Source organism: Sardina pilchardus, chromosome 2 (genome assembly GCF_963854185.1).
Source record: "Sardina pilchardus chromosome 2, fSarPil1.1, whole genome shotgun sequence".
NCBI lineage: Eukaryota > Metazoa > Chordata > Actinopteri > Clupeiformes > Clupeidae > Sardina > Sardina pilchardus.
In genome coordinates, this window is record NC_084995.1 from 27,598,537 (window position 1) to 27,624,485 (window position 25,949).

Below are 25,949 nucleotides of genomic sequence, written 5' to 3' on the forward strand. Positions count from 1 at the left end.
CCAGACAGAATAAAAAAAACAAGTGAAGTATACAATCAGGTCATTTAAGCACATCTGTATTTATTTCATGATTCAATTGCCCCTATACAATATGTAAATAAAAACATTTCACAGATTGTAGCCTACAAATATCTGTGCAACCAGAACCTACCACAGCTATAGTGAACACAATCATTAGTAAAATTAGTAACATATCATATGTAACATTGTCATTAATAAAGTATCCATTGAATGCTATAGTACATACACAACATTTGGATGTTGTTTAACCGTTTAATATGTGTAACAATGTTAAGTTATGCTCCCCAAAATAGTGTAATACCTATAAAATTACCCTATCAGCATGCAAGTACTTGGGTTTAGTGTGGTCATACATGTAAAGCATGAGTGGTTTTCAGTTTTTTCACATTATACGACATCTGAAAAGTCTACAGCATAATGAAAACAACCTCCAACCCAGGACCCTTTAAGCTGATTTCAACCCAGGACCCTTTAAGCTGATTTCCTGCTAAAATAAAGAGCGGTGTACCAAATAACCAGAGTAAGAACCGTCACCTGCACTTCCCTGTGGTTTTAAGGCATTACTGTGAAGAACAGTACCTCTGCTGAAACAGACACATGCCAAAGGCCTTGCAGATACTGTACATGTAGAAACACGCAGGCAAGCATAAACTGCAAGGTGTATTTAAAAGCCAACTTCATGCTGAACAAGCTCTAAGATGTTGATCACTTCAGAAAAAATACAGAAAAAACAAACAAACAAACAAACACACACACACACACACACAAATAAAGCATAAATAGCAATAGGGGCATTATGTAAACATTTAGGTTAAGATAAGTGTGTCCCTATTGACAAGACAAGTGTTCTAAAGCTCAAAAATGAAAATGTAGCGTTCCGAAAAGAGAGGGATAAATAGCCCAAACAAAGCCAGAGATGGAGGCTCTGCTTGGCGTCCTATTCCCTGTCTGTTGTGATTCACCCCACATATTATTTGAGTGTCGGATTATCACTTTCACAAGACCACTGGCAGTGCTGTGGAAGAGCTACGCCAATGAAGCTTATTTGGCCGTGACTAGTGAGCAGGGCAGGAGAAGCTCATATCCATATATTCAAAACAGAAGATCTAGAGCAGAGGGTGGGGGGGGGGGGGGGGGGGGGGGGCTGACTGATCACGCATGGGATTCATTCAAACAGTCCCACATCATGGCTCTCCACAAAGCTTGTCCTGCTGTCTCAGTCTACCTAAGATCCATCATCTTAGTCCTTCACAAAAATGCTGATATGGATTGTTAAAAAGAATAAGCTTGCTTAAATAATTTCACTGCTCCCCCCCCCCCCCCCCATCTCATTTCTGTTTTGCTTTTATCCACTTGTTTTGTGTGCTTAGACTTGATTTGCCTCCTTGCTTACAAGAGCACACAAGAACAAAAAAGAGAGAGTACAGGCAAAGTGAGAGAGAGAGGGAGACAGATAAGGAGAGAGAGAGAGAGAGAGAGAGAGAGAGAGAGAGAGAGAGATTGAACTAGAGCAGCTGCTCTGCTGTGACTCAGCGTGCTTGCGTTCTGATAGGAGCTGGCCTGTGAGGCCGCGGTCTTGCAGCAGCAGCAGGCCACACGGGGCCAGTGGCTGACACACGGCCTCAAACACTGCAGCACCCAGAGGGCCGTGAGTCACTCTGGCTGAGAAGGACAGACTCATCCCCACCACGCTCTAACTGACAAGCTCAAGGTAACAGAGGCTGCAGTTAACCAGGTTACTATTTCCCTAACAATTCTCAAGTAGTGCCATCTGACTTACAAGACTGTAACTATTTGTTTTTAAATATACAAAACACACCTCTGACTCTCTATGCAAGATAAAAAAAATCTACAATACAGAGTTGTCTCAAAATCTGTAGTAACTGTACAGTGTGCCGAGACACAGAGTACTGGAGTCATGTAAATGAGTAAATTATTAGACAGCTGCTCATTGTTTTCCTGTTGTGAGTCTACGTCCCTGCTGCATTTTTAAATTGGGCCACTAGAGGGAGGTAGTCGTTTGCAAAAAGGATGAACAGTAGTGCAGGTGTGAGTTAGAAATTAGATACATACTGAAAGTGTTTTGAAAAAAAGAGTGTACAGTAAATTAAGAATAATAAGCCAACACGCAAGAAATAATAGCAGCATGTTAAAGTAATCAATGGTAAAATATTGCTGAACATTTCAGGTGACCGTTTATATTGGTTAACATTGATGCAAAATACTCTCACCCACGTCACTACAAACACCAAAAGACATTTTGTTCATGATAAGACACCGATAGTAACAGATATTTTTTGGGATCGTAATGTTTTGTCTTAGAAGTGGCAAAGTGCAGATATAACAGGATGTAGAATCGCATTCTGAAACTGGCCAAAGTGATCAGTCACCTCTCATACACCTCCACTCCTCCGTCACCGCCATCTCTCTCCATTAGCGTGACAGAGGCACCACCACCTCCACATAGTTGCAGGGGAAGAATCCCGACTGGCCACGCAACAAGCCCTCGAACCAGTTCTCGTCGATCTGATTGGTCAGCGTGATGACGTCCCCCTCCTGGAAGCCCAGCTCCCCGGCATTCTCTGGATCAAAGTCGTACAGGGCCTTGCAGCATGGCTGCTCCGTGGCTACGGGAGACAAGAGGGAAGGACACAAAAACGACACAGTGAGAGCGGACTTGATGGAAGAGAGGAGAGGAGAACAGAGGAGAATGCAGGAGAGGAGAGGAGAGGAGAGGAAAGGAGAGATGAAGATAAGAGAGGAGAGGAGAGGAGGAGGGACAAGAAGAGGAGAGAGGAGAGGAGAGGAGAGACAAGGAGGAGAGGAGAGGAGAGGAGAGACAGCAGGAGAGAGGAGAGATAAAAACACAAGTGGAATAAGGGAGGGTGCTGGAGCCGAACGCCCTTTCTCCAAATAGGCTGGATTAAAAGAACAAGAAGTCACCCCAGTTAAACTAAGAGTCAAGACTGTTAAAAATGTGCCCACACCGGCCCACACCAACAAAGTATTTTAGAACAGGGGTGTTGCTATGGGACGGAAACTATTTTCGAACCTTTTTGTATGCCCACATTTTTGGCATAACAACACAGATATGAGCTGCAATGGGCAAGAAAAAAGGGCAACAATCCATAAGAATGAGGAGATCAGTCACGGTCACTTGAATCTCACGGTTTGCTCCTTTCGCTATAGGTGACCAGACAGAGCAGAGTGATGGACAGCACGCGTGATTGGAAAGAGCTCCGCCAATCCCACTGGCGTTTTGAAGGACAGCTCAGGTCTATAAAGCCAGTGGCTGAGAGCCCTCCAGCATTTAAATGTCAGTCAGTCATGCTGGGATGGGACAAGTGACACACATGCTCTCTTCACAAAGCCTACTGTAAAATGGCCAGAGTGTGTCCAGTCCACACGCAGAACACGCACACACATGCATGTGTGCATGCATGCACACACACACACACACGCACACGCACACGCACACACGCGCAAACACACAAAAACACACACAGGTTTGCAGACTCCACTGTTTTATAGCCTACTGTAAAGATGTTCAGATATGTGGCTAATGTCTACAGTCTGGGTTAAAATTCCTAGAGCTCAAGTTTCTCTTGGCCCAGTGGAAAATGGAGTGAACAGAGAGAACTTTTCTCTGTAAGCCTTATGTTTCCTCTCTCTTCTTTTTTCCTTCCCCCCTCCATTTTCCTTTCCTGCAATTTGTCAAACTGTCTCCACCCTTCCCATGTGGAAAAGGCCGGAGCCCGTACAGGCCGGCTACACCAGGCACGCTCCTGCAGCGCTCCGTTTGTGGAGCATATGCTGCAACAATTAGCCTCCACTGTAATCAACTGAACTGGCTGCACCAGATGTGATAGCGGCACAAACACTTCGAAGAAATGAGACCAGTCTTTTTAAAACTATTCTTTTTAGGCCCCGCCAACAGAGCGCTTAAATTGCACATCTGGTTTAGTCCGGCTGTTAGAACTTCAACCAGTTGGCCTTCATTCTCTCCTCTGAACAGCTAGTTCAGATCGTATGTGCGCCACTTCATGAGGCATATGAAAACGATGAGTTAAGATAGTCATCAGTCAGCCCGTGGTCTCCATAACAGCAAGAACTACAGCTCCATCTCTGAGGTGGAGATCCTTTTGGGGGTTTGATGTGCGAGAGGAATCCTTGGACTCCATGCGACTGCTGCAGCCTTCGTAATGAGTTCCTGATGTCCCACGGCGGGCAGACCCCAGGGGGCAGTCAGGTCAGATGGTTTGCATACCAGTGAAAGAATAACACAGAGGTGGCGGCCACTCCCACAGCAGTACTATTCACCTGAGTGTGTGTGTGCGTGCGTGCGTGAACCAGATATAACAGCTTTGTCATGCAATGAAATGAAAATGTCAATTATGCAACGCTGCAAGTTCTCCAACACACACACACACACACACACACACAGAGAGTGAGAGTAATCCTTTTCACCGGAGTGCTGCATCAGGTCTGAATCAGACAGGCAAGTGAAATTTGGCTTCATTCTGGAAGATATTTTTAAAGGTTCTCACCTCTCTAAATCTAATAATTCATCGCCATTGCAATTTGACTATCCTTTCTGACAATTGATGAATCACTTTATTATTATGATTGCAGCCAATCGACTGTGAATGATCGAGCCTGAGTCACTGCCTGCCTGATGTGAGCTCAATGGTGTTTTTTGCCCCCAACGGCACCTTCCAGGCAGCACAGCCTAAAAGGCACTACCTTAACCCTATTCCTAACCCTAACCCCCTCAACCCTCATCCTACCCCTAAACTGAGGGGAGCAGTGCCTTGAAGGCAGCGCTGCCTGGAAGGCACCATTGAGGGCAAATAATACCAAAGACCCTGATGAGACCCCTGCGGTCCCTTGGTGGTCATCGCGGGCCGGTGTGGGCACTCACAGCGCTGGTGCACAGAGCGTCTGTTGGGGGGAGGCGCTGCCCCCATGTACCCTGTACCCATGGAGGGGGGGAGAACACGTTAACAGATACACATGCACAAACACACTTCAAATGTCCTGCCAAAAACAACACCACAGCTCACGTTGTTGTCTCCATCATAGCGAAGGCATTCAGGAAGAGTTTCTTTTCATGAAGAGAATAACAAATGACGTGTATGCTAATCTCCAAAGGAAGACTTTGTATGCTAGTCAAAGCGACACAGTTGAATGAAAACAAAAAAGGGTGACCCCTCAGTCCCCTACTTCCAACAGTTCTGAATATAGACAATTAAAGCTAAAAGCAACTCGGTCCACCGGTCCACTCACTCCCCTTCGGCTACTGCCCTGCGGACTCAGAATGAGCATGAGACACCTGTCTGGGAGATAGTGGCCGCTGGTTACCTGGGGCGTAAGCGGGCGGGGCAGCGGTGGGGGCGTAGCCCCCGTTGGAGTTCTCGTCTTCTGAGAAGCTGTAGGCCGGCCTGGGGCGCACTGCACGGGGCTGACGGGGCCGCGACTGCGCCTCGTTCACCCTGCAACAGACATGCGCGCACACACACAGAGTCTGAGACAGGGAGAACCACAACAAAGTACACAAAACAAGTGTGTGTGTGTGTGTGTGTGTGTGTGTTTCTGTGAGACAGGGAGAGAGAGAATTCTTACCTTTCCGTCATCCTTTCAGAGAGTTCCTCAAGGACTTGAGTGGCTTGTTTGTGATACTGCAGCTGGGACTCCACCAGGGCTGCCAGCTGACTGACCTGTTCAGACTACACACACACACACACACACACACGATTACAAGACACTCATTCATACATAACATCTTCCCCACATCACAAATCAAACTGCTGACGTGCTATTTGTGTACAGTATGTTCCTATAAAAGCTATTTGTGTATCTTCGTTAAAAAATCATTTTAAAGAGGAACACTCTATGAGTCCCCCATGTAAATATTCATCATACTACTCATTCCCCCAGAGCCCCAGAGAGTATATGAGTCAGGCGAGCTTTGTGGATTCTCAGAAACAGCAGTCACAATTTGTACTGGTTACCATCCTGCATCCTCCATCAAACATGAGGGTACTGGAGTGGGAACATGCAAAGACCTTCCACATGAATTATACCTGCTCACTCCAAGGAATAGCAATCAACTAACTGAAACCAATTGATTTCCATTAGACCAAATGAGGAGGACATTGATGAAAGGACTGGACTATGCAAAAGCGTACTGATCATTCATTAGGCTTACGACCATCAAAAAACCTTACTTATTTCCTAAACACACATCTACAGTATGACGAGGACCGTGAGTCAGAGAGGTGATTCAATTACCTCCGCATCCTGCAAATGACAGATGTCCTAATCTCAAAAGCACTTTTTAAAGAGAGGAACACGCATCATGGCAATTCAGCTGCACAGTGCACATTAATGTCTGCTTCTGCATACTCCCAGCACTGACTCAGGCTGGTCAACAACCAGGAGGGAGAGGGCTGGCAGCTGCTCAAATCCACTCACTTTCAACTACTTCTGTTCACCAGGGTCATCCACTGGGCCAGTTGACTACACAACTTCCTGTTTTAAAAGCCACAGCTTCTCCTCTGTTCTCCTGAGTTCTCACAGACAAGACAATCGGCTAAAGCTCATTTCTCTGTCCTGAAATGTAATTTCTCTGGGTCACAACACATCACATCACAGTGGCTCTGGTTCCAAGCGCCATCGTGCACACACTGTGGCAGGTTCTGTATGGACTGCATACACTCATGTGAGACTTCACAGAACAATTCAGAATGGATGCAGTGTGAGAAAGTGCAATAGAGCATTGTGTCCAATATTCCAATATGTGCTTTAATGTTCTGTATTTTTCACTAGTAGGTTACTTTGACACTAAAAGTATGCTCCTACGTTGCGCGATCCTGTATGATATCTGTATTGTTCCTAAACATGGAAGGCGCCAGGGTTGATTTTATCACTATTGCTCCCTGTTTCGCATCAGCCATTGATTAGGGTAGACTAGATGTCTCTGGACTTTGCCACTGTTACTGTATGATTATCTATGTTATGCTGGTGAGTACTGAAACCCTGACTATCTCCTTGTCTAGCTAGAGCAGCTGATGGAGCTTTAGGGTGAACTTAAGCTGTCTCTCCCTTGATGCCCATTATTGTAAATAAAACTCTGCTCCTGATTTTTCCATCTGTGGTATCAAAATGACCATCAAGTGTCATTGTGTCAGAGTATTTTTAAACAGACTCTTAGGTAGGGTTCAGACTTAAGATTCCCGACGAGACGAGACGAGCCGTGACATTCTAAAACCTTGCGACTGCGACTCAACGTGTGTAATGCTCTGCGACGGCTTGCGACGGCTTGCAACTACGTGCAACTTCTAATTCACACCGCTGCAACTCAGTCTCGTCGCGTCGTGAATTTTTGGTGTGAATTGGGCTTTAGTCAAGTAAAGACTGAGGCATTACCCCATAGAGGAAATGTGCCCTATGTGCTCTAAGGGCTGCGCTGCATCATGATCCTTCGGTCCAAGCCAACACGAAGCTGCTGACCACACGTTTGTGGAAGTCAGACTAGAATCATTCCTCAGGAGGCTTAGCAGGTGAGATCAGTGATTTACATGAACAAATATGCAGTAACTTCCAGTGCAATTGATGCATACATATTCTGTGTGCGTGTGTGCCTGTGCCTGTGCCTGTGCCTGTGCCTGTGCCTGTGCCTGTGCCTGTGTCTGTGTCTGTGTCTGTGTCTGTGTCTGTGTCTGTGTCTGTGTCTGTGTCTGTGTCTGTGTCTGTGTCTGTGTCTGTGTCTGTGCCTGTGTCTGTGCCTGTGTCTGTGCCTGTGTCTGTGCCTGTGCCTGTGCCTGTGCCTGTGCCTGTGCCTGTGCCTGTGCCTGTGTCTGTGTCTGTGTCTGTGTCTGTGTCTGTGTTTACATCGGTCTCCAGCAGGTTGTGCATGCTGCTCTCCGCTGCCTCGCGGGACTCCTCAAACTTCTCCATGGCTTGGCGGAGCTCCTCGTCGGGGATCTTGCCCTGGCGCTTCTTCTTGTAGTCGTAGTCCAGTCGCCTGCTCTCCATCTTCTTCAGGTGGTGCTGTGACGACACCAGCAGCAAACAGAGCCGGACAGTTGGTCAATTGTACTCACATCTATTTTTGTCCTCCCCTGAGGTTCATTCACAGATGAAATGAAAGCACAAAGACTCAATCCCAACCTGGATGTCTTTCAGGTCTTTGTCCACTAGGGTCTGGAACGGGTCAATGAAGTTCTGCTTGACATCGATATCCAAAGAGTCCTTCACCTCAGCCAGTCTCCTCATTGACTCACCAACTTCAAGGAGAGCCCCTCCTAAGATACACCAGGCAAAGACGACATAATATCTTATTAATATAGCAAGACTGGGATGTTAATGAAGCCCTAATGAAGTTAAGAAACTTCCCTTTAACTCATTTAATCTTGGAAATGCCACTTGATATAAATCATGACGAAAGTACTATTCCATTCAAGTATGCAATGTCTCAGAACAAAAATGTGGGGCGTTGAGAGCAAGCTGCAACTGAGAAATAAAGAAGACTGTGATGGCATTGAGGCACTGTAGGGTTCGACCCCATTACTGTCTGAAGTCATGCCTGCCCTCTATCCAAAAAATCCTCAATCCTCTTCAGACTGGGGCACAAAAGATAACCACTACAAAACATTTGCTCTTAACTTGGCATGAGATATTCCAATAAACCTTTCAAAAGACAGTCAGTCTCTCTCTCTCTCTCTCACCAAAGTTGGTGGTGGCTCCCATCTCAGTGCCGTACTTCATCATACATTCTCCCAGAAGCCCCTCTGCCTGTGGGTAGCCCGTGCTGCGGGCCTGGCCCCGGATCTTCGAAACGGAGGTCATCATGGAAAGCTTCGCCCGAGATGCTGTGGCACAAGAGAGGGTCAAGGGTCAGAGGATGCAGGGCAGAGGACGAGGAATCAGAGCAGACAACCGCAAGAAGAAGACAGCAGTGGGAGAGCATCTCACCTGGGTTCGGCTGGAGGAACTCTGTGGTTTTAGAGAGGACATCCTGTATGGCTTTGCTGGTGATATCTGCCTTCTGTTGAATGCACAAAGAGCTGAGTCATTTCTAAATCTCCATTCTTAAACCCAACTCTAAATGGCAGAAATCTGATCACATTTGATTGTCCTTCTACAACGCTGCCATGGATGTTACTGGTCAATACAGCCATCAACGGCAGCTCTCTTAATTAACTAGCAGGTGAATGAATTCAGGTAATGTGTCCATCTGCTTGATATTTTTAGTAATATGAAAATAAATCTTATAGTAACATAGTAAAATGTTTAGGGAATGTTCAGGTTTAGTGGCTCTAGGCTGCTACGATTGGCATCTTCATCAAGGAAAGCATAAAATCAGTGTTATGAAGCGTTAGTCATGGGTCACCACGTACACGCTCGAGGTCTTTGAAGTCTTCATCGAGTTTGGTTCCTTCTGCTGTCCCCACTTTCTCACTGACCTTCTACATGAGGGGAGACAGAACGAGAGAGAGAGAGAGAGAATGATAATCACACGATTGTTGATTGCTGAAACCACTTGTCAATTTGACAGATGGGTTTCTGACCCAATATGGATTGGAATGAAGGACATCATGTTTTTCAAGTCTTTCAAGCCAAAAGCAGAGGCAGGATTACGCTTATAGTTCCTGGTCCCTTCTTGTAAACCTGCCACAGTGATTATCATAACTAAGTCATGCATGATAAACATGCCATCTTGAATATGTTAGCATAAAGTGGTGAATTAATACGAAGAATTAGCATTTTTACATTTTTAACTGACAGGCATTACTCTTCTCTTTGATATCAAACAGGAAATAATTATAGGGCTGAGGTAAGCCACATGCCTATGAATTTACATTTCTCCTCATCGGTGTCCAAACTGTTACTATGATCAATCATTCCTCATTGTTTTAATTGATCTGCTTTGGCTAGGCTCTCGTGCATCACGGCCAAAACTCTGTTTTGGAATGTTCATAAACTAAGTTATAAAAAATAAATGCAACATTGTTAATATAATCAACATTGTGCACTACAAGTGGCTGTCAACCTGCAAGTTGCTCTTTAAATACCCCATCCACTACACCATGACAGAGAAGAGCTCTGAAAACAAGTTACTACCTCACAGGATCATAGCATATCAAATAGGCCCAAATAGTGAGGATATGGCGCTAGAAATCTCTGAACTACATGTGCTAAGTTTGCCAAGGGGCACTTTTAACAGCTCTGCTAGAAAAGTTGAGATGGCTCCCTCTGTGTAGTTCTCCTTTTCTTTCCCCAGATCTCATCAGAAAAATTTCCCTTGGATCAGCAGAACTGACTCACATAGGCCTTAGCTCCCTACTCCCCTCTCCCTCTCTGTCACACACACACACACACACACAGTAGAGGAAGCATAGCGTTTCCTCTCTACCGGGTGAGCCTAGTGACTATCCACTCTGTCCAATATGAACAGTAACAGTTTTTTGCGTGTGTGTGCAAACATCTTCAAACATTGATCTGAACAAAAGACTTTTACCGAAGCCGTGCAAGTGATCAGAATCAGCCTAGAGACCCGGAGGAAGCACTGCAGGAGCACTGGGCCTGATGGTGGTGAGGGAGGCTATGCAGAAGTCTGTTTATTTGCACAGCCGATCTACCTGGCCCTGCTCTGGCACAGCTCTGGCACAGCTCTGGCACAGCTCTGGCACAGCTCTGGCACAGCTCTGGCACACCACCCCACACCGACACTCAATCTGGGGAGTCTACAGTTGCTCGTATGCACTTGACTGAAGATCGGACTCAAACACTGACTCCATTGTGTAACTCCTCACAGGCGTAACTCGGTGCAGCTGTGCAGCTGTCCAGCAGGCCCCTGGCTGGCTACATGTGCAAATAGATCGTTTCACAAAAACAACTCAAAACTATTTAATAGGGGCATGGTCTAGTGGTGTTTATACAGCTAAAAAAAAAATATGAATGTCTATTTAAGGATATGGTATGCATGATTGTTGACCCCATGTGTTAATAACAAGCAATCCTACTGGTTCTCCTACAGGCTACGTTACAGAGATTTGTCAAGATGTGTGTGTGTACTGTATGTGTCTGTGAGTGAGTGAGTGAGTGAGTGAGTGAGTGAGTGAGTGAGTGAGTGCGTGCATAGGTAAAAGAGAGAGCAAAAGAAAGAGAGAATGTTGACTAATCTCTCTCCTAACCGGGCAGGTAACCTACTGCATACATCGGAATCTGGTTTGACCACTTCCAACATTTCATTGTGTCATTAACCCCAGGAACCAACACCCAGGTTTAAGACACGGAACAGGGACAATGCATGGGATAGCCTACACTCCGTTCTGCACTTACCTCCCTCTACTTTGTTGTTCCCAAACAGACCCCTATGGCATGACAACCGCACATATATCAACACAGGGGGGCAAAACATCAGTTACACAACTTACTTGTCAGACTGATCTCATAGATAGGCTACTACACGTCCAAACTGTCACCCTATGTGTTGATGTGATGGTGATAAAAACTGTTATCATGTGCCTTCATAATCATAGCCACTTCAACATTATTGTGATGGCGTAGTATGTTGGCAGCAGAGATTATATTATAACCGTCTGTAGCCTAGGCCTATAGGCAAAGCTAGAATAGGCTACCGCTGGGTGGGATACTTCAATATGGTCGTCAATATCCGCAACATCTCAAGGATAGAAAGGATAGAAACCAAAGCAAGAACTGTGTACACTAGCAAACTATATGGGACAACACAAACAGCGTTTGATCAGCGCATGGTATCGATAGATGGCAGGAATGTTAACAACGAACTACAACATCGCCAGGACAGGACAGTGGGTGTCTACATTTGCGAAGAAACCAAGAACCCAAAACTGAGTCAAGTCTGCATAAAACGACAAACAATTCCAAGGATTTGCGCAAGTGGACAGTTCGGTCGCAAAGCAGTTTAGGGTGATAGCCTAACGCTACTTTGAAACACTCCGTTTTTGACACAAATCCTGCACGGTTGCCGTAAAGTTAGATATTTCACTATTCAAACTGATAAACGCACGATGCCTGTCTGTGGATTTACCATTTAATTAATGTAAAGAAAGGAAAAAAGTTGAAGCGTGAGATTTTGACAAACGTATTAGGCAATGTGTGTCAATACCTTAACTTTAACTTTGCTTAGCTACATATTGCGACAAAGTAACGTTGAAAAGTTATTTTTCTTACCTGACTCGCTTTATAAAATTGTTTCTTAAAGCCAGCCACAGACATCTTCGCCAAAGTTTTGTTTGACTTCACTGAATGCGTAGCTCAGATAACTTCTAGTCTATAAAGCCAAGACTGCGCCTGATCTTGTTTTTCAACTTTCGCAATTTTTCCGATATTTTTCCCCACTTTTTCACCACCGCACTAGTCTCCGCGTCTTCAACTTCGGCGCCAGGCAAATCAAGTTACGGTTCCGAAACAGAGACACTTCCGGGTCACTTGGCCTAAATAAGTTAGATTTTTCTGGCTACATGTGACAACCAATAAACACAGCTGGCCGTTTTTATTATGTTCGTTCACATAAATCCTGTAGTTTATTATATAAGTAAATTAACAAAAATCGAAATGGGTGTAGGCTGTGCCATTGCCTACACAGAAATTTCATAACGGTAGTTTAGGCCCACTGCTACAGACTATCAATAATTATAGGCTAATATTAATAATAATAATAATGGCAATAATAATAATAATAATAATCTTAATAATAATAATAATATTGATGATGATAATAATAATCAACATCATCATAATCAGACCAAAGGAGAGAGAGGCATGTGAAGGATGCAGACTTTATGTAGATACAAATGAACTCATGATAAGCCCATTTAATTTCAATAAAACTCACAATTTCATTCATTTTTATTCATTTATTTTTTATTTGTTTTAAAGTATCCTATGTCTTATATAATTCAGGCTCAAAGATCCTGTAATATATGCAGAAAAAAGAGGAAAGGTCTTTGACACTTTGTGATTGACATTCACAAAAATATATATATATATATCTAGCTACTGGACACAGTGATCAAGGATAAAGGGTCTCCTACTCGGTGCAAAGTGTGGAGTAGACTACGTGAAGCCTGGTGAGACAGAGACCAGCTATCTCCCTGAGTGTCTACGTTTGGTTGATGCTTTACTTGATGCATCCAGAATATTCTGATTAAAAAACAAAACAAAAACAAACAAACAAAGAAACAAACAAAAAAAACAAGGTGCTCTATGGAGAACTGAGGCGTCGGACAGGCGGTGCTGTGTTCTTACTCAGACTGTCAGAGAGCAAACTTCCAAGGCCTGTGGCAGATAGTTAGATGGATAATACAAAGCAATGGCAATTGCACTGTCAGTATATACAATCAGATTCAGGTACTTAAACATTTCATTTAGAGTTACTTAGAGATACTTTAGAGATGTTTTGTTAAATCAGGATCATTCCAACGATAATCTGATAAACTGTTCTCTATCTCCTGTTGGGCATAACACGGGAAACGTAATGTACTGCACCAATACATCAGTATCAAAAGCTGTTATGCCCCACAGCTATCCCCTATGTTAAAACAGTGCTGTTATATGTTCCGTAGAGTGTTGCTGATGGAATTGCAAATGCAAAATCAGGGGGGTAGCTGAGATCTCTGTCAACTCTGAGTTGTGCCGAAGTACATACAAAAGAACAACAGGACGGAAGGACAGGAAGTGGTCAAACAAGCTAAAGGAGAGAGGAGCCTCAATTTACAAAATATTACATTGAAAATCCTGCAGTGTTTTTTTTTTACATTGTGGTGTCCTGTCCACGTCTGATGGTGGAGACTGTACAGGAGTCTATCGGTGTCCAATTCCTGCAGATCGGAGGTTAGTATAACATTCTTTCTGAGAACACAAACTAATATAAATGCTTCTTCTCCTAGCAGAGTTCCTCCTCCCCTCAAATCATCTCGGAATTGTCCAACAGGGTCAGGCTGTGAGGTCTGGGGCGCCCCTTTGGGGTTCTGATAGGTCCATACACAGCCTCAAGCAGCACTGACCCCTTCGCCTTCATGTAAAAAAACGTTCAACAGAGGAGTTCTACTCAAAACATAAAACTCCTTCTCCGTTTGGCCCTGGAAGTGACTCCACTTGAGAGTCTCTCTGGAGGCTTCTGGAGGGCGGAGTCTCCACACTGTAGAGAGGAAAACCCTGAGAGCCAAGTTCAACATGGCGACGAAAATCACAACTTTCCCAAGAGGTCTTCGGAAGCCTCTTTGGACAGTTTCCTCAGAGGAGCTCAACTTTCTCCTTGTCCCGAGTCTTTAGTTTGTTTGTGCTGTCATGCCTCAATTGTACATCATATTTCCCTGGAACGGGAGGTTTTGACAGGTGCACACCCTGTATTGGGTCTCTGTCTCTCTCAGTCTTTCTCTCGAAAACTGACCAGCTGTGCTCCATTTCGCCTCAATGACTCTTCCTTTCTCTTTCTTTCTCTCTCTCTCTGTTTCTTTCTCTCTTTCTCTGTGTGTGTATCTCTTAATATATATTTATTTATATACATTCTTTAAAATAATCAATTATAAATGCATGTATAAATTAAACAAACATAGTCATTTCTCACTTTTTCTCTAAGTGGCATTTCGAGGGGAAAGGGTTATGGGACTGAGGTTTTCCATTGCATTAAAAAAGAAACATAGAAACAGCACCAAACACTGAATGAACAAGTGCCTGTACAAACAAGTACACGACATGAGTTATAAGTGCTTTGAACATGGGAGCAGTATTTGAAAGTGTGTGTGTGCGTGTGGGTGTCTGAGTGAGTCTGTATGCATCTGTGTGTGTGTGTGTTTGTGTATATGTATGAGAGTTTCATAGATTTCTCCTGTTATTTTGCAGATCTGTGTCACCTCAATGTGGGAAGTGAGCCTCTCAGCTCTGTCTGTCCATTTTGTGAAAAAGGGAATACTGAGAGTTGATCTTGGTCCCCTAACACCGGTAATATTACTAGACTCCAGTGCTGTGCCCAGATGATTCAATGATATCTGAACTGCTAAAAATACTCTGGCCGACAGGGTTAATAAAGTACGATGCAGGACCAAAAATAGAGTCTGTACATTCGGCCTCTCTGTGGGGAGAAAGTGCTACGGCCGGGGGGATTACATTCATGATAGAAACCGAGGAGGGGGGAGCAGGGCAGGGGGAGAGAACTGGGGGGCTGTCCCACCACGAGAGCTGGCCATCTCGAGAACATGCAAGGGCTGGACCACACAAGTCAGCCTGCGCTGAGGGAGCGAGAGTCCAATGTCTTGTGTGTTCAATGGAACTGTTAGACACAACATTGATGGATAATGTGTTGGCCCCTTGCAACAGTGATTGGTGCTGGAACAGACAGACGAGAGGGGCATGGTAAGAAGGGGCGTCTTGACAGTGAATAAGTGCTGGATTGTCGCAGAACTGCTGCTGGTTAGCTGAGTTTCACTCAATTTTCATCAATTTCATCAAGTCTTTTTTTCTTTTACTTTCCCCTATCCTCCAAACACAACCTCTCTGTCATACTCTCTCTCTCTCTCTCTCTCTTTCTCCTTCCTAACCCTATCTCCCTTTCTTTTTTTTTTCTCTCTCTCTTTCTTTCTTTGTGTTTAGCTGTTGGTGGAATCGGGAAAGGAGATTTCACTGCCAAACACTTCCCGGTAGAGTGGAGGAAAGCTGTAGGCTGTCTCAGGGTGAAGCAGGCGGAAAAACTCCAGCTTGTCAATGTGGAGATTGCAGATCGACTTCATCTGAGGAAGCTTTGAAACCATCTGAAATATAGATGGGGGTTAGAAAGAGGGTGATTAGTACATCAGTAGAAATCATATGCTCTTATCATTCAAAGACATGAAAATATGTACTTTTTTTGTTTCAAGCAAAGCATAAGTTCATTATCAACCTAGCAAAGCTTGATGAAACCAGCACTACCATATCTTAAAATCAAAAAGATGCACTTGCTCTCTTTGTATATATTACTGTACGTACACATGAGATCCACAGAATGGTCAAATGAGCTTTACTATCTTCAGGACAAAGTCTATAGGCTTCCTGCCTCCTACTTCCTGAAGGGTAACAGAACGACTCAAGTAAGACTAGCATTGAGGGTGGTCCAGCTACTGCATGTACCTTATCCAGTTTTTCTGCAGATGCTCCAGACATGTGTAGACTGTGCTGCAATGCCAGGTAAACTTTCTCCTGCAGCTTGCTGACCTGCTGGGTGTCTGTCAGCCAAGGCCGATCTACAAAACACAAACATGCTATAATCACACACTGTTTTCAAATTCAGTATATGTAAACATAGACAGCTCCATATCCATCCTATGACATTCGTTGTAGTCTCATGCTGTCTTGTGCATGGCACAAGTGTCTATGCTGCATATTGCATTCAAAATGCACGAGGCTTGCATAGCTGTTAGGTAAATGGCTGTTGCAACTAACCTGGGGATAGCAGGACAGCAGCGCTAAACAACGCCATCTCCTCCTCCGACAGCTGAAGGCGGCTCAGGCCTTTGGCCAAGTCAAACACAGCGTTTACAAGGTCATCACAGCCTGTACACACACACACCCATACAGAGAGAGCAAGAGAGAGTACAGAACAGAGGTTAACATCAAACACAAAAGAAACACAATCTTTGCATGTGTTCTGCCTTCTACATGTTCTGCTACAGGAATTTGCTACACAATGGCTGAGGTAGCAATTTGAACGGATTCACTGACTCATGCATAACACAATGGCAAAGTATCCACAATATCAAATGTGTTCTGTCTATTATCAGATGTTGACATTAGTCACATGTTTTTTTATATCAGCCCAGGTGTAATAACATTAGCCAAGGTAAACAGACTTCCTAAGATACAGCATAACTCCTTCAGTGACCCCTCCGTGTGTGCGTGCAGTTGAGCATAGGCTATATTGCATTATCAGAGAAGGGAACCAATGGGGATCGATCTAGAACACCTTTTTAAAGCTGATGATACCTGTGTTAACCTGTAAAGCAATGCTGCTGGACAATGTTCCTCATTATTGTGGTTTGGCATGTTCCCAATGCCTTTTCTGAATAACTTTAATCACCAGTAGGCAAATCACTACAATACAATCCATCATGATCAAGAAGAGATGGAATTGGTTATGTGGTTGCCCAGCAACATTGCTCAAAATGTTTTCTCATGTACCATCGCCTTAAGGGATAACATTGCTGTGCAGAATATTAAACTGCTGCAGAGTTAAAAAAAAGAATAATAATAAATAATATGAGTAAAAATAAAAACAAAAAACAAGCTGATGAACTTCAATACAGGCGGAAAGAACTCACCTAGAGCCTTGAAGAGCTGGGGACTGGCAAACTTGCCGTCGAAAAACATAGTGTTGTTAGAGGAGTTGTATGCGCGGCACACACGGATCAGCAGAACCTCCAGGCAGCCTGGAGAGGGTAACCATAAACAGGAAGAAGAAAGGGGACGGGGGGAGGGGGGGAGGGGAAGATGCGCCACCGTGCAGTAACATACAAGGTGCCATTTTGGTCCAAGTAGATGTGCAAAGGGGATGTCATTTGAACAACACCAGGATAAGGATCAGAATTGCATTCAACCAAAACACATTCCAAACATAAAGATGTCAACAAAATTGAATATTTATATAAAGAGGATTTATATAAATAGAGAATTGTTTGATGAGAGTTTGATGTTTGACGGATTTTTAGGTTCATTTTGGGTTTGATAATCCCGCCAAAGGGATTTAGTGATGAGGTTTTTAAACGTGCGACAGAGAGCACATAGAGAGAGAAGATTGGAGAGAAAAAAAAGGAGAGAAGAGCAAACAGTAAGCTCAGGAACAAGCCAACAGGGTTCAATGAATTCAATGGCTGCTGTTGGTGTGCATATGCGCAGGTGAGTGTATACTAGTAAGTCTGCGCGTAGCGGGGAAACAGAGAGAGAGAGAGAACGAGAGAGTTGTCTTTGTTTGTGAGTGTGTGTGTGTGTGTGTGTGTGTGTGTGTGCTCTAATGTTTTTGTAGTCGTCACCTACCTGTTGCCTGGTCAGGCAGCTACAAATGGCCAGGCACAGACTGGCCCCCAGGTCCCAAATACGCGTGTTTGTTTACGGATGAGAGGATGCTCAGATGTGTGACGGATAATCACCCCGTGGAGCGCTTGTGCACTTGCTGTCCCAGAACAAATGTGACGCACACTTTTCCAGTCTGTGCACAACTAGACTAACAGGTATCATTCCTCCGAGTGTGTCGTTCCTTCCTTTTCGTAACAGTGTGTGAATGCAGTAGTGTACACCTGCGCATGTGTGGCGGCCATGATTACTGACCTGCTTTGAGCAGGATGATCTGGTCGTTCTGGCACAGGTCCATGAAGCCGTTGATGCGCTTGGCGAACTCCACCACGTACTGGATGGCGTGGGTGATGTGCAGGGCACAGCGGGGCCACATCCACTCTGCAGACTAAGGACAAGATGGAGGGGACACCATGTAAACAGGGAGGGAGGGACACAATGTCCTCATATGTCCACATAGCAAAGTGGGCCTGTGGTTGTGTCATTTTGGGATTTTGTGAGTATGCGTGAGTATGCGTGTGTGTGAGTGAGTGTGAGTGAGTGTGAGTGAGTGTGTGTGTTTGAGTAAGTGAGTGAGTGAGTGTGTGAGTGAGTGTGTGGGTGGCATCTAGGGAGCTCACCTTGCACTGGAAGTGGCGTGTCTCCTCAAGTGTGTACTGACTCCATGTGAGCTTCTTCAGCTCGTCTGCGCCGTACTGACACGTTTCCAGGTGGGACTTGACCACGTTTTGTGTGATTCGCTCTATACAAACACAAACACACACACACACAAATTATTACTATGCTAGTACACAATATCCTGTTGCAATTGCAGCTCTTAGATTAATCAATCAAATTGATCAGCTCTCACTTCTAAACATAAACTCCAAAGTGCTTTCCACCCGTCAATTCATCCATTTTCCTCACAGTCCAATCCCCACTCATCCGGTCATCTATCGTCTATCCAACACCTAACAATCCCTCCATCCCGTCTCCCAGCCCTCTCAGTCTTACCTATATCCAGCAGGGAGCAGTCGTCCGGCAGGGCCCCCAGGGGGGAGTGTGTGAGCACGCCCATCTCCGGCAGCATCTGGTACTCGTGCTTGACCATCGGACTCCCTCCGTCTCCCGAGTCCATGCTGCTGGGCTCGGGCGAGCTCTGATTGGAGGAGCCGCTGCTGCCCGCGCTGCCCCCTCCGCAGCCGCCGCCGCCCAGCATCTCCAGGCCGCTGCAGTACTCGCTGGCCTCCTCGGGCGTGAGCGGCAGGTCGAACAGCATGTCGGGCAGCGCGGCGATGTCGTCCAGGTCGCTGAGGGTGGTGGTGCTGGAGCCGCCGCTGCCGCTGTAGGAGCGGCTGTTGCCGCCCTCCTCCCCGCTGTCCTCGCGCGCCATCCCCTGGCCGCCCGCCATCACCGCGCCGCCACCGCTCAGGCCGCTCAGCCGCTCGGCCTGGGACTTCTGGTGCTTCTGCACCTCGGCGTACAGGCTGTCGCGCTGCTTCTTGGACATGCGGCCGAACTTCACCGCTGCGAGGGGGAAAATGTTATGATTAGATCTTTGTGGCAAGGCAACTGACGGCTCCTCTTGTGTTCACCTAATATTATCTCTGAATTTTCATTATAATACCACTAATAAAATAAAAACGTTGCATATTATTGCACTTAATCTTGCTTGCATAGATAGGATGGGAATATTGTTTGACTGATTGCTTGAATGAGATTTGATAAAATGCTAGTTCTAATGCATTACATAATGGATGCTTATGTAACATCAGCCCTGTCCACTTCTTTAGCTTTGAGAGTAAAAAGGCCACAAGCATAGTGACATTATAAACACATTTTCACATGACAGTGACAAAAGCAAACCTTGAGATATAAATATTATCTGAGATGTTGCCACCACTATCTCCCTGGATTTACGAGTGCGTGCAGAATGTCCCTGACACCGCGCAAACACACACGGACACACGGACCAGGCCGTACTCACCATCGCGGCTCATGCCCAGTGCCAGGCACTTCTGCAGACGGCAGTGCTGGCAGCGGTTGCGGTTGGTGCGGTCGATCAGGCAGTTCCTCTGCCGGGAGCACGAGTACATGGCATTGTTTTGCTGGCTGCGGCGGAAGAAGCCCTGCAGAGACGCCATGCAAGAGGAGAGAGGAGAGAGGAGAGAGGAGGGGGGTGGGTTAGCTGACATAAAAACACTGGCCTGCTGTCACTTTGGCTCAGTCTCTTCATTAGAGTGCCGTAGCACAGGCATCATTTGAGCAGATGTGAGCGGCTCCCTCCATGTGGATTCAGAAGCGCTACATGGGCATGCGTCATGTTCAAAGGCCCGAAAAAATCATGAGCCAAGAGCGTTGCCATCAGCAGACGCCGAGTTTTAATGGAGGAGAGGGGAGAATTACATAAGGCCTCCGAAAGCTAGTCGAGGAACTAGAGTGCTGCTCTATGAATGTTTAATCAAACGTTCTGCCTGGAATTTCTTTTGTCTAGCTTCATACAGCGCCGACTTTTGAGTTCAAAGCTGTTGGGTCTGCCAAAGGCAGAATTGGCATCATTACTGGCAAAAGATTCTCCAATTGATAGTTTGCCAGGTGCTTTTTCATGCTTACCTTGCAGCCTTCACATGTGATCACGCCATAATGGATCCCTGAAGATTTGTCTCCACAGATTTTACAAGGTATCACCTCAATTTGGGCTGCAAAGACAGAAAAGCGACACATTACAACACAATTCAACACAAGATAAGCATACCTGACCGGCATGTGGTTGGCTAACCAATCATGATGACTATAGAAACAAATAACGTTGTGACAAAAACAGAAAACTTTCCAGAGGACACCCACTGATGTAAATGCTATTCAAATGAGCAGGGCACTTGGTTACACTACACAGAGACTGTTGAGTGCTTCCGGAGGGTCAATTCACCATTGAAACACTTTGTGAAGCACTTTTAATATCCACTTAGGTCCTCTCCCCAAGCCTTGGCTTTGTGATATGTTAGGAGATAATAATGTTGCACCCCTTGCATAATATTCTCAAACAAAAGGAAAATCAGTAACACAGTGAGATCACTAGGGTATTCAGTTGTTATGCAACCATAATCATTAAGATGGCGGGTGCATGTTATGTTGGTTGCTTTTAAGTGTGTGTGTGTGTGTGTGTGAGAGAGAGTGAGTGAGCTGAGCTGCTTCAACTGAAGACACTGTGCCCTTTCCTCTGCGACAGGAATAGCCTGTAGTCATGTGTCAGTTAGTGCAGTATCCTGTGCCTTAACACCGAACACTGAACTGTATATCAGGACGTGAGCTACCGGTTAGGTAACAAGGTAATTAGGGGGACTTTTCTCTCTCTCTCTTATTCACAAATAGAGCTGCAGCTCAATCATAAAGCGCACATGAACTTAACCAACTCGATAAAGTTAGTCGGAATAGTTTGCTGAGAGTAAATTTTTTCTACATGCAGGGTGATTAATCAGCATTAACTTTTCTCTCTGCAACATAACACAGAAGATACTGGCTGGAAAAATATCTTTGTCCTCCATTTTGTACTCCGATCTCGTTCCCTCTGTCAGCTGAAAGCAATGACCAGGATATATTGAGGCATGCAATGGAAAAATCTGTAATCCCATAAGCGCTCCCCCTCCCCCCCCCTGTGCTCTGGTCGGCGTTATATAACCGCCGTCTGCTAACATTCCACAAACACAGTCACTGAGGGGCGGTCAGTCTAGTAATGCAACCGCTCCGCCCTTCCACCAGGTATTGGCTGGCGCCCGGAGCGAGTGGATTTCTGAGTGGCTGCGCAGAATGTCGTTCAACTTGACTGGGCTGTCAGCCCATCTGGATGAGCTGTCCTACTGACACACTTTCCCATTGAAAAGGGGAGGGTGTGGGAGGCAGCGGAGTGTTCTCCATTTGCAAAAGCCTTTTTCCTTTTTTCATCTTTTAAGGTGGAACAGCAAAGGACTTTTTCCACGGAGGTTGTGCGTAAGGCATACAATAGAAACAAAAGAATACCTACACCAAGTCAAACTCGTACACAACTTAAGCCACCCTCTCCGTCATGCACATTACAAACTGAAGCACTAGACTTTAAGAAACATTTTAAGTATACTGTATGTCCATGTTCATAAACTGTCTATTACATCTGGCTTGAATTAGGCTATGGAACCTAAACCTACCATTAAACTACAAGAACAGACAAAGAAGACACAAAGAAGTCACAAAAACACTTTTGACACAAATAAACCAGATAGTGTTTTCCTATAATAGGCTTATGACAAATTCTACATTTATGAATTCACATGGTGGCATGTAACTACCTGACTACAGACTACAAAGCAATTGTTAACTCTGTTGACGCACATAGGGAGAGGCCAGACACTATTGGCTCGCATGGACACAAAGAGACTACATGACTAAGAATATGCAGAATGCAGGAACTGCCGCTCGAAAGGGTTAGGCTACCAGCCGGCAGAGCGCCTGTTATGTCATAGCTCAGGCAGACTGTTGTTGGGGTAGAAAGAACAGAAAGCCAATGACCTTTCCTTGAGGGGTGACTTTTACAACCCATTATGGAACTCATAAAACCAAAAGAGATTATTTTTAAGATTGTTAACAGCCATGGTAAAGACAGCCTGAGACTTAATTATTTTGTTCTGGCACTTTGAGTATGGGTAACCACAACCATGTTGCCATAATGTCATGTGATGTAAAATCATGTCCAGGCATGTTCCCGAGGCAACAGTAACATCCAGGAAAAACAAGATTTATGTGTGTTGGTGTCCAAATGCTGAACAGCAACACACGCACAGCCAGTCTCCCATTAAACTCAAGGCACATTAAGTACTACCAGCTTAGAGACCAAAGGAAAACGTAATAAAAATGAGTTGCGGGTCGATAAAGAGTTTAGAAAACAATGAGTAATGAAACATTCCGTAACTTGTGGTTAAAAGCTTTATAAAGGCTCTCTGCTCCTTTTGGTCACATTGTTATGTAAAAACTGAAGGGGAAAGCTAAACAACCGCCTTTTTAATGAGAATGAGTCCAATAAGGAAACTCGGTCAAAATCTTCTCTGAGGGATTTGACAGTTGAGTGACAGTTGAGTGAACTCTCATTCTACTTCAGCTCTACTTTAGTTGAACTACTTCAGTTGTCTTTCCCTGACACCTGTGATTTTTATCTCTGTTGTAAGAGTGCATCGTGTCCGCGTCGCTTTACTACCCCTGCACGGTTATTACTGCAGCACATGTTTTGATTCCTCCACCTTGTGCCATGCAAAGGTCAGGCATTCACACATGAGATACTTGAACTTTCAACTTTATCCTCATCAACCCATCCATACCCTTTATCATCTACCCGACTTCTATAGGTCCTCCTCCCTCTACACACACAAACTCATTATCTGTGCTGACTCGTTATTTCAGGGAATATGCTGCAATTGGGGATATCTAAGGAGAAACACTGCATTAGTTCATCCTTTACTATCGCTGCTCCTGAGAAGCACTTTGGAAATGTGATCCCAGCAAGTGGTGAGGAATGTCATTTCCAAGAAAAGTCTATGGGGAAAAGTTGGGTCAGGAGACAGGCAAACTGTACTAGATGAACTCTGCAAATCTATTTATTTTTTATATCCCATACAGTCTAATCCAGTATATTTAAAAAAAATAAAAAAAATAAAAACACACACTGACACACACACACACACTCTGCAGTAGCACACCAGCAGCAGTAGAATGAGTAAATTTAACCAAACCAAACTTAACATGTTATCTCTTGTATCAGGTTACATAGTGTAAATGAAAACGTGCATATGCAATGCACATAACATTTGCTGACAATACATTATCCCTAACTTAATCCAAGAACACTTTAGTAGTCCACTAGTCCACTGTAACAGCGCTGCTTTGCAAACAAACCGCGTGGGTTTGCACGTCCTACCTAAGACCTGCCCCTTTCCCTCCTCTCTCCCTCTCTTCGCTTGCCCCTCCCCCTCCCGCGGGTGAGGCGTAATGCTCGGTGACATAACTAGGTCAGTAGAACAGTTAACTCTCTACATCTCACACGGCCGGCCATGCTGGAACCTGAAAACAACAACATGCTCACAACACGCGACTGACAAGCTAACCCCTCAAATTAAACGAGAGACAGATTTGCAAGTTTTCGTCCATGAAATATCATTGAGCCAATCAGTTGAGCCAAGTTGTCAATATTTTACAGAAACCATGACCATTACGCTGCTAACCAGTTGCAACAATTGTGGCAGAATTCACGATAAATATTTAACAGTATCATGATTTGTTACTAAGTAATATGGATTGCTACAATAGGAACAGTTTATTGATTATTGTCGAAGATAGCCTAAATAAAGTATTGTCCACCTCCCATTATTACATAACTTACACCTTGCCTTCAAAATCATACCATAAGACGTCCTCTACAGATTACCTCAGTAAACCAACTACACACACGCACACATAGTCTAGTATAAATGTAAAATCTGTAAAATGCAAAAGCCTTATCAATGGATTTTTGCACATAATAATAGAAATGCAATGTCGTATCTCTTTCTACAAATGCTGAGGGGAACATGCCTCCACGACAAATGACTGCACACCTATACAAACTATAGGTGGTTAGACTTCGCTTTTACTCAGCAGAGCAGAAGTCAACCTCATGGTCAGTGCGAACTGGAATGCGTAAGGCTGGCAGTAGGCAAACCCATCACAGAGAATGGAATGGAGGATTACTGCGATACGCAGAGAATTATGTAAGTCATTTTGCAAATGAAGCTTCAACATTGCACCCATTGTGCATCTCCTGTTTTGCCGTACACACTGAGTGTATCTGCAAAGGACAGAATGGCTATGCAGAATTAATCTTAAATGTCTATACTTATTCTAAAAATATATATTCACCAGACACAGCTGAATATATCACCTCTATAATGTTGGCACATTTACTTAAAACATCATAATGATTTTACTCACCTCTCATTTTGATTGTTTATCGTCTTTGGGTTGAACTCCTTAATGTGAAAAAAAAATGCCAAGTTGGCCAGCTAACTGGCTAGCCTGAGATAGCTAGCAGAATATAACCTTTTAGCTCCAAAGTGGAGCATTATCGAGTGTAAATATAACCGAAAATATCTCTTGAGCTTTGTTCTTCAGCCGTCGGGATAATTCACGCAACTTTTGATATACGATTTCTTTAATGTGCAGCACTCAAGAGCAACGTCGTTGTCGTCGTTCCGATTTCTCCTCCCTTTCCAAGTCAATCCTTCCCTCTCTGTGCCTTCCTCTCAGTCTACCCTGCTAACCTACTTTTCGACGCGTGGACTCTCACATGATCTCACTCTGCTGGCCCATACAGGCTCCGCACGGGGACGCGCATCCTTCCCCGCTCTTAAGGTGGATCCGTACTTTGTAGTATTACGCATTGGTTCTGCTTTCGCGTAGACGACATTTTGGCAAGACGTTACGCCTCAAAAACAAACACTATAACAAACTATTTAAGTACGTGCTTACCCTTGCATTGTATATTCCCCCCACAATAATGGAATAGTCTCCGCAAAGCTGCCCGAAATTGAGTTTGGGCATTATAATGTGGCTTCTAGTTAAAAACATTGTTTTTGGATGTCACCATAGCCTAGTTGAATAGATAAATCCGAAGACAATCTGTAAGCAAGGTAATTTCCTTGTGTAAATGAATGGCATATTGTTTTTATTAAGTGGTTAATCATTATTCGTTTTGTAGATAAGTTTGAGATAACAAAATTACCGAGTTGACACATAATAATGTACATTAATAAAAGGCTTTCAATGATCAGTGTTTGTCAACACTGATTATGTAATCAGAATTG

At 44.5% G+C, this 25,949-nt stretch overlaps 2 protein-coding genes across 3 annotated transcripts; both read right to left on the reverse strand.

The window, feature by feature from the left end:
• Window positions 1-40: 40 nt before the first annotated feature.
• LOC134068455 (endophilin-A2-like) lies at window positions 41-12,458 on the reverse strand. Of its 2 annotated transcripts, XM_062524083.1 has the most exons (10): window positions 12,241-12,458; window positions 9,423-9,491; window positions 8,998-9,070; window positions 8,751-8,894; window positions 8,194-8,327; window positions 7,915-8,073; window positions 5,644-5,747; window positions 5,383-5,513; window positions 4,943-4,993; window positions 41-2,648 (listed from the first exon to the last, which is right to left on the reverse strand). In XM_062524083.1, the coding sequence occupies exons 1-10, from the start codon at window positions 12,283-12,285 to the stop codon at window positions 2,455-2,457; spliced, it is 1,104 nt and encodes a 367-aa protein (XP_062380067.1). In that variant the 5' UTR covers window positions 12,286-12,458; the 3' UTR covers window positions 41-2,454. The 2 variants fall into 2 exon arrangements, with proteins under 2 accessions (XP_062380067.1, XP_062380075.1); XM_062524091.1 differs by lacking the exon at window positions 4,943-4,993.
• A 457-nt stretch (window positions 12,459-12,915) lies between these two features.
• rorcb (RAR-related orphan receptor C b) lies at window positions 12,916-25,401 on the reverse strand. The gene is made up of 10 exons (XM_062524104.1): window positions 25,078-25,401; window positions 20,701-20,786; window positions 20,075-20,216; window positions 19,102-19,614; window positions 18,729-18,850; window positions 18,364-18,496; window positions 17,361-17,468; window positions 16,486-16,596; window positions 16,174-16,286; window positions 12,916-15,818 (listed from the first exon to the last, which is right to left on the reverse strand). The coding sequence occupies exons 1-10, from the start codon at window positions 25,082-25,084 to the stop codon at window positions 15,657-15,659; spliced, it is 1,497 nt and encodes a 498-aa protein (XP_062380088.1). The 5' UTR covers window positions 25,085-25,401; the 3' UTR covers window positions 12,916-15,656.
• Between the last annotated feature and the right edge of the window lie 548 nt (window positions 25,402-25,949).

What these genes read in the sequence shown, in the direction of transcription:
- LOC134068455 (XM_062524083.1), bottom strand. Translation starts at nt 12,285, where the DNA reads ATGTCTGTGGCTGGCTTTAAGAAACAATTTTATAAAGCGAGTCAG. An exon ending in GGGAGCCACCACCAACTTTG is followed by an intron (nt 8,328 to 8,750) that starts GTGAGAGAGAGA and finishes GGTGTATCTTAG; the next exon opens with GAGGGGCTCTCCTTGAAGTT. An exon ending in CCCGCCCGCTTACGCCCCAG is followed by an intron (nt 4,994 to 5,382) that starts GTAACCAGCGGC and finishes CCATGGGTACAG; the next exon opens with GGTACATGGGGGCAGCGCCT.
- rorcb (XM_062524104.1), bottom strand. An exon ending in ACTGGGCATGAGCCGCGATG is followed by an intron (nt 19,615 to 20,074) that starts GTGAGTACGGCC and finishes TCCCCCTCGCAG; the next exon opens with CGGTGAAGTTCGGCCGCATG. An exon ending in CACGCCACTTCCAGTGCAAG is followed by an intron (nt 18,497 to 18,728) that starts GTGAGCTCCCTA and finishes TCTTGTCCTTAG; the next exon opens with TCTGCAGAGTGGATGTGGCC.